This window comes from Neomonachus schauinslandi, chromosome 1 (assembly GCF_002201575.2).
Source record: "Neomonachus schauinslandi chromosome 1, ASM220157v2, whole genome shotgun sequence".
NCBI lineage: Eukaryota > Metazoa > Chordata > Mammalia > Carnivora > Phocidae > Neomonachus > Neomonachus schauinslandi.
In genome coordinates, this window is record NC_058403.1 from 117,552,745 (window position 1) to 117,561,358 (window position 8,614).

The window sequence follows — 8,614 nt, forward strand, 5'->3', positions numbered from 1 at the left end:
CGCGGAGCGACGGCCGGAGGCAGCGGCTTAGGCCCCGGCGGGGCGTTTGGTTTCGGTTTGGCCCTGACTGGAATTAGCGTTGACGGTCGAAATGGGAGTCCCCAAGTTTTACCGATGGATCTCGGAGCGGTATCCCTGCCTCAGTGAAGTGGTGAAAGAGCATCAGGTGGGTGAGCGAGGGGGCAGCGGCTTAGCAGGCCGAGAACCCGGGGCCCCGCGGCCCTCCCTCCATCCTGGAACAGGGCCCCCCAGCCTCCTCTTTCTGCTCGTCGTCTGCCAAATGAACGGTGAAGGGAGGGGAAGAGAAGGTTTGAGGATATCCCGATGATCTGAATGGGGGCGAAGATGTAGGTTTCGTTTCTGTGGGCAGAGCCGCGGGAATCGCGGCCGTTCTGACAGCTCTGCCGTGGGGCAGGGCCCTCCGCGATTCCGAAATTAAGTCCTGGGGAGGAACGTTTTAGTGAGTTCTTTCCTTTCCTGCCCAGGGAGCTTATAGAGGCAGCAAAGCCGGAGCGGGTGTTCTGAGTCCCCCCCCCCCCCATCCCCCTCTGAAAGCAACAGACCCACGTACGAACAATAATAAGTGCCTCCGCAGTTGAGTCACCTTGTTTACCTTATCAGGACCTGCATCCCACCCCACCCCCAACGCCTAGACTTTTTGACATAGCTGATGATTCATATTTATTATACCTTTTGTTACTCTTTTTCGATTATCTCAAAGATCGTAAAAGAAACAAAAATACACTTGGACGGGCAGGGGCAGTTATTTGGAGACTTCAGTGTGCGAGTGTCCGTGTGTGACAGAGAGAGAGAGGAGAGAAAGAAATGGATTGCTACAACACTAATACTAGTAGTCATAATATCTGGTTTGTAATCCGGTATGTAATAATATCCCAGTGCAAGGTTTTTGTGCGGATTCCAAAAATGTTTATATATTGGAATTGTGGAAAGAAATAGTATAAGCATTTATCTATTAGGTAAACTAGACTTTGGGTGATACATTAGTGTTTGTCACATTTAATGATTTTGGTAGATCTCTCGTCCGTTTTATATTTTACAGGAAAATCAGTTTTGATATTTGTATAGCTAATGAATCAGTTTTGATGGGTAACATTTTATTAGTAGTAGTGAGGGGAAATAATCCAGCCAGCACCATCATGCTGTTTATTAAATTATGGTTTAATCTTAAAAAGTACTATAAGCATGAAGATAGGGTTAAACTTCCAGAAGGGATACTTTGTTGTTGGATCCCAGTCAGATTTGGTAAATGAAGAAGAGCTTACCAAAAATTCCAAAACAGTAGTTTATTTTTCATTTATTTGAAACATGGGTTGAGTCGATTTAGGAAATAGTTCTTTCCAGAGAAGAGGGTAAAAAAAGATTACTAGTACATTTCAGAAATGGAGACAACCGACTTTGGCTTTTCCTGGGTCATTCATTCAACAAAAGTCTGAGTGCCTGCCATGTATTAGTCATTATAATGTGATTGTTATTCGAATTGACTTGATAACATATAATTTGTTTATTAATATTTTTATTCTGTACTCTTTGGTGCAGAATTTGATTTGGTGAAACTGTCTTGGCTTCTCACCATACTGAGAAATTTTTTTTACTGAAGAGCAAAAACAATCTCTTTAAGGCAGTCTTATGATTTGTTTAAAAGGATAGGTTTAAAACTTGGCTTATCAAAATGGTGTCTTTCAAAAATGTTTGATTCTTGTAGTTAACAACAACCACAACAACAAAGAGAGCAAATGTTATAAAGGGGTACCAGCTGCTCTCTTAAGCAGTATTTAAAAGACGATAAGCCTAAGTAAGTCACAATGATTCAAAAGCTAGTCCTGGGAGGAAGAGATTGGGAGGAGTAGTAAGTTGTGGGAAGATGGTGGTGGTAAAGACAACAGCATCATTTTTGGTCTCTTTGAATCCTCACATAAAAACAGAACAACTAGGAACGCCTGGGTGGCTCAGTCGGTTAAGTGTCTGCCTTTGGCTCAAGTCATGATCCCAGGGTCCTGGGATCAAGTCCCACATTGGGCTCCTTGCTCAGTGAGGAGCCTGCTTCTCCCTCTGCCTGCCACTCCCCCTGCTTGTGCTCTCTCTCTGACAAATAAATAAATAAACTCTTAAAAAAAAAAAAGGAACAACTAGATAGCAAAGTTTGAAACCCATAGAACATTTATGACAAAACCATGTAATATTGTATCCCTACGAACCCCCAAAAACAAGTAGGTGGGGACAAACTACCAATAGTCTTTAGACCCAGTTGGTGTTGGCATCCCTGCAAGAGGAAAAAGGAAGCAATGGGGCAATATCTGATGGACCTGAGAACAGGAGAACTAGAGAATATTCACTAAAAGACTATGTAGGCCAATTATATAGCAGTATTTGTAACTAAGGGGTTTTAAAGGGCAGGAGTAGTTGGCCTCCTATGAACTCTCATAACTGATTTGCCAAGGCATCATTCTGAGGCAGATATAGAAAAGGATAAAACAAATGTGCTCCCTATATAAGAGCACACACTTTAAAATGGAAATGTTAGCTTGTGTTTCTTTCTGTACAATTTGTAGCAAAATGCATAGAAGATTGGCTTTAAAAGTGCAGGCACCAGGGGCGCCTGGGTGGCTCAGTTGGTTAAACGGCTGCCTTCGGCTCAGGTCATGATCCCAGGGTCCTGGGATCAAGCCCTGCATCGGGGCTCCTTGCTCCATGGGGAGCCTGCTTCTCCCTCTCCCTCTCCCTCTGCCTGCCTGCTGCTCCTTGTGCTTGTGCTCTCTGTGTCAAATAAATAAATAAAAAATCTTTTTAAAAAAAGTGCAGGCACTGGAATAAGCATGTGAATGCACTTAACACTACTGAACTGTACACTTAAAAGTGGTTAAGATGGCAAATTTTTTATGTATATTTTACCACGGTTTAAAAAAATGCAGGCACAAGAGTATGAATTATGAACAGGAACATCGCTCCCAAGGGGGCCAAAATTGTTGAGAGGGTGGAGGTTTACATATTAAAGTGCCACAGTGTATAAACAGATATACAGTATAACTATGGTATTAAAATTCCATTGGAGGGTGGTGATTAGGGAAAAAACAAGTCTAAAGAGCTACCTGGAAGAGGGACAATAGTGTAAGAAAGATTAAGAAATACTGCTCTAGAGCAATTCTGCTTGGTTCAAATTTAGCCCCAACACTTACTTTACTAGCTATGGGTGAGTAACTCAAATCTTTTTGTGACTCAGTTTTGTCAGCTACAAAATGGAGATAATAATATTAGGATTGCTGTGATTAAGTAAGTGAATGCACATACAGTTGACTCTTGAAAATGTGAGGATTAGGAACACTGACCACCCCCCAAGCCCCCACGCAGTCAAAAATCTAAGTATAACTTTGACTCACCCAAAACTTAACTACTAATAGCCTAGTGTTGACTGGAAGCCTCACTGATAACATAAACAGTTAATTAATACATATTTTATATCATATATATCGTGTATTCTTACAGTAAAGTAACCTAGAGAAAAGAACATGTTAAGGAAATCATAGGAAAATAGAAAATATATTTATAGTACTGTACTGTATTTATTGGGAAAAAAAATCACATATAAGTGGACCCATGCAGTTCAAACCTGTGTTGTTCAAGGGTCAACTGTAAAGCATTTAAATCTGTCTAGTACATGGCAAGTGCTTAACAGATCTTACTTGTAATTATTGCTCACCAGCAAGGAGGGGAAGAGGAAGAGAGAGAATCCTAAGCAGGTTCCATGCCCAGGGTGGAGCAGGGCTCGATCTCACAACGTTGAGATCATGACCTGAGCTGAAGTCAAGACTTGGATGCTAAACTGACCCAGGTGCCCCATATTTTAGCTATTATAGTAGCACTGTACCAGATTGTAATCACAAAGAGAACTACATAGGCTCTAGGAGTTTATAATCTTAGTTGTATGACCTTTTTTTTTGTAAAGGTTAAGTTTTCATCAGATATATATGTTGCCTCTACTTTTGTGGTACATAATAGATCTTCAGTAAATATTTATTGAGTGAATGAATATTAATCATATCATACTATATAACATAAAGAATACATAGTATGTTTTAAAACATGCATATTAAAGGGGCGCCTGGGTGGCTCAGTCAGTTAAGCATCCGAGTCTTGATTTTGACTCACGTATGATCTCAAGGTTGTGAGATTGAGCTTTATGCTGGGCGTGAAACCTGTTTAGGATTTTCTCTCTCCCTCCACCCCTCCCCCCCCCAAAATATGCATATTAAAAAATGAACTGAAGCAACAAAATCTTGGGAGTGTTTAAGATAAATAGGATTAAAGAACTGGGACAAAAGAATTGCCAATAGCTCTCATAAACAGTCAAATATACATTGTCTTAATGAAAAATGCATTTTGCAGCTGCACTAAGTAGGATACAAAGTATACTAGCAAAAAGAAACTCAACTAATTTGAGAAAATTAGATACTAAAGTTAATACTTAACCACAATTTAAAGCAGTATAAATGCATATTCAAAGTAAGTGTTATAACTTACATGTGCTATCACATTTAATAAAGGGAGAGCTCCGCTATTTATTATTAAATATTTTTATTTGCTACTTTGTGTCAGGTAGTATGCCAAGAGTTCTAAACATGACCAAATACTTAAGTGTATTGTCTGTCCTTTTGTGCTAAACTGTGAGTTCCTCAAATCAGAGACCTTGATTTGAGGAACTCACAGTTTAGTAGGAAAGGACAAACGTTACACTTCAGCATTCAACAAAAATGTACAGAGCATGTAATATATGTGCCTGGTATTCTTGTGTGCATTGGGAACACAAAAACAAATAAGATATGACATAGAGAAAGGAACATCATTTCCCCTTGGGTAAGTACAAGAAAACTTCCAAAGATACCTGAGCTGGATCTTGAAAGCTGAGTCAAAATCTGCAAGATCAGTGGAAGAAAGACCATAAAGGAAAGAAAAGTATTTCAGGAAGTAGTAGCAGCATCTGTTAAGTCACAGAGGTTTGGAAAAGCCCAGTGCATTTATGGCTTTCTAAATAACGTACTGTATGTAGTTAGCTTGTAGACTATATGTACAAACAGGAAAGAATATGCAATTGGTGGGAGAGATAACAGCCAAATCATACAGAATCTTTTATGGTATTAAAGGTTTATAGTATCGTATGGGTTTAAGTATGGAAGCAACATGATCAGATTATATATTAGAAAAATGGCTAACTACACTGTGGTGGGAGAGAAAAAAAGTAAGTAGTCTAGTTGGAAAACTCAGGGCTTGAACTAAGGCAGGAAATCTGGGGATGGAGAAAATGGTGAGATTGCCTAACACAATGGGAATGGTTAGGAGGGTAGGATTCTAGAGACATTTTGGAAGTTAAATTTTAAAAAACAGAACAAAACAAAACCTAAGTGACTAATTAGATACAGGGGTTGAGGAGAGGTGAAAGTGTAAAACAACGTCAAAACTTCTGTTTTACGGATGTAATAATTCAGTATTGTCTTTGGGTTTTTTCCCCATTTTTATTTAAATTCCAGTTAGTTAAGAGTGTAATAGTAGTTTCAGGTGTAGAATTCAGTGATTTGTCACTTACATACCACACCCAGTGCTCATCATAACACCTTAATAACACCCTCCTTAATCCCCTTCCCCTATTTAACCCATGCTCCACCCACCTCCCCTCCAGCAGTCTTCAATTCTCTATAGTTAAGAGTCTGTTTCTCAGTTTGCCTCTCTGTCTCTTTTTTTTTTCCCCATTATGTGTTTGTGAAGGAGCAAGATTCTATTGCATGTTCTCATTTTCTTCACTGAATTAGTCAATGGTTACTCAGTCATTCTGTATTTTTCTTGCTAATCTGAAACCTAAGAGAATTTTTAAAATTTCTTTTCTAAAAAGATAATTATAGGGTTTTTTCGGATTATGAAGGTATGTGCTCATTATGTAAAAATTAATATAATACAAAGAGATGTAAAAGCCGTTATATCTTCCAAAGGAAAATAAACAACTGAAATTCCATCATCAAGGGTTAACTACCAGTACCATCTTGTTTCTATGTACTCTTAACCTTTATATGCAGATACACATGTAGGTAAGTATTTTCTATAAATGGGATAATAATATGCCTGCTGTTTTATAGCCTACTTTTGTCATTTGACCATTTGTATTAACGTTCCCATCCAGACTACTGGGTATAAATGCCATCTCTCTCTCTCTTTTCTATATCTGGGATTTTCCTCTTCTGTAAAATGGAGAATCTAAATATTTTTCTTTTAAAGTTACCATAATTTAGTGAGACAATGAATATGTTTGGCCCAATGTTTGGCACCTAATGAGTGCTTAATAAATGCCAGCTATTACTTTTAATAACATATGAAATATCTGTTTCCCCAAAACCTTGCCAATAACTGGGTAATATCATTTTTTTCTAATCTTTGCTAACATGATGGGAAAAAATGATACATTTTAATTTGAAATTTGGGGATGTTGAACATCTTTTCATATATTTATCAGACTCTTGTGTCTTTTTTGAATTGCTGTGCATTTTTCATGCTTTTAAAATTTGCTCTTTTATTAGAGGATTTTATTGTATATTGGGAATGTTGATTTTATCGTAATTTGCAAGCATTTCCCTGCATTTTGTCATTTTCAGTTTAAACTTGTTTTTGACTTTTTTTTAACCCTATACATGTAAAAAATACAAATTGCCAACTCCATCGTTTGTTTGGTTTATGATTTTTGGCTTTCCCCACCCTAAAATTACCAAAATATTTGTATATAATTTTTTTTACTTCTATTTCTCACATTAAAAATTTTTACTCTTTCTGGAATTTGTTTTATAAGATGAGATACAGTTGTGTTTTATTTCCAGATAGTTAGCTAGGTACCCCATCCCTTTCACCGGTTTGAAATGCCTCTTATATACTAAATTTCTATATACTTAAACTACTTTTTTTTTAAAGATTTTATTTTATTAAAGATTTTATTTATTTGACAGAGAGAGACATAGCGAGAGAGGGAACACAAGCAGGGGGAATAGGAGAGGGAGAAGCAGGCTTCCCCGCAGAGCAGGGAGCCCGATGTGGGGCTCGATCCCAGAACCCTGGGATCACAACCTGAGCCGAGGGCAGACGCTTAACAACTGAGCCACCCAGGCGCCCCTTTTTTTAAGATTTTAATAATTTATTTGACAGAGAGTGGGGGGGGAGGGTGCGCACAAACGGGCAGAGGGAGAAGGAGAAGTAGGCTCCCCACTGAGCAGAGAGCCCAACGATGTGGGACTCCATCCCAGGACCCTGGCATCATGACCTGAACCCAAGGCAGACACTTAACCGACTGCGCCACTCAGGCGCCCCACACTTGAACTATTTCTAAACTATTTTGTTCAATCACCTTTATAATTTTTAAAATCATATAAAGCAGATTTCCTTCATTTACTTTTCTTTTTAAATATTCTTTCTTGCATGTTTATTCTCCTAGAGAAACTTTGGAATCATTTTGTAAAGTTCTAACCTGGAGATTTTGATTGAGTTTCAGATTTTTTGAAGCAAATAGTAAATCTTGAATATACTTTTAAAACCTCATGATCACAATTATCATGTCATTTGAGCTTATTACTCAGTAAGGACATTTACATTTTTTTTATGTGGTGCCTGGTACAATCCCGTATAAATGGGGTTTTGTCAGTACGTTTTTATGCTGTTCATTGATTCAAAGGCCAAAACTTTTTCACTCCCCAAACTCAGAGGCATGCCATTTTCTCAATAAGAGAAAAATGTATCGTTTCTGTACATATGGTAAAACTTGAAGTGTTTCAGAGATGGCTCTCATAAGGTTTATACAAGAAAGGTTCATTATGTTTTTATGTCTGAAAATTCAAAATACTTTAGTTAGTATGTAAGACACAGTACTCAAATTCTTTAATTACAATTAGATATTATAACTATTAAGTTGTGCCCACTTCATTTCCTTGTTAGTGTATATTTGTTTCAGTAGTGTTCCCCCTACTTGCTCACAAACATTTAAATAAAGGAAAGATGAATGAGAGCCAGAGCCATGAAAGTCTTTTTATGAAAGTAGACACCTGTTAGCCAAAGTTTAAGATATTTTTAATCCACATGTCAAAAACAAGAAATCTGTTTTCAAAATTTCCTAAATTTCTTGGCATAATCTAAGCTTTCTAAATTAATATGAACAAATCAGTGACTCTCAGTGAAACCAAATATACACTAAGGCTTTAAATCACTTGTAAAATCTTTTAATGACCATGTACAAAGAGCCTTTTAAATGGGCATTATGTTACCCATTTATAGGGGAAATTGAGGCATTAAGAAGTTGATGTCAAGGGGCGCCTGGGTGGCTCAGTTGTTAAGCGTCTGCCTTCAGCTCAGGTCATGATCCCAGGGTCCTGGGATCAAGTCCCACGTCGGGCTCCCTGCTCCGCGGGAAGCCTGCTTCTCCCTCTCCTACTCCCCCTGCTTGTGTTCCCTCTCTGGCTGTGTCTCTCTCTGTCAAATAAATCTTTTTTTTTTTTTTTTTAAGATTTTTTATTTATTTATTTTGACAGAGAGAGAGAGAGACACAGCGAGAGAGGGAACACAAGCAGGGGGAGTG

At 38.2% G+C, this 8,614-nt stretch overlaps 1 protein-coding gene across 2 annotated transcripts in view; it reads left to right on the forward strand.

The window, feature by feature from the left end:
- XRN1 (5'-3' exoribonuclease 1) overlaps positions 1-8,614 on the forward strand; it is a 109,536-nt gene continuing 100,922 nt past the window's right edge. The window contains exon 1 of one of the 2 annotated variants that reach the window (XM_044920343.1): positions 1-166. In XM_044920343.1, the coding sequence (XP_044776278.1) occupies positions 92-166 (75 nt within the window). In that variant the 5' untranslated portion in view covers positions 1-91. The remainder of the gene's footprint in view (positions 167-8,614) is intronic. The other variant, XM_044920347.1, reaches the window with a different exon arrangement.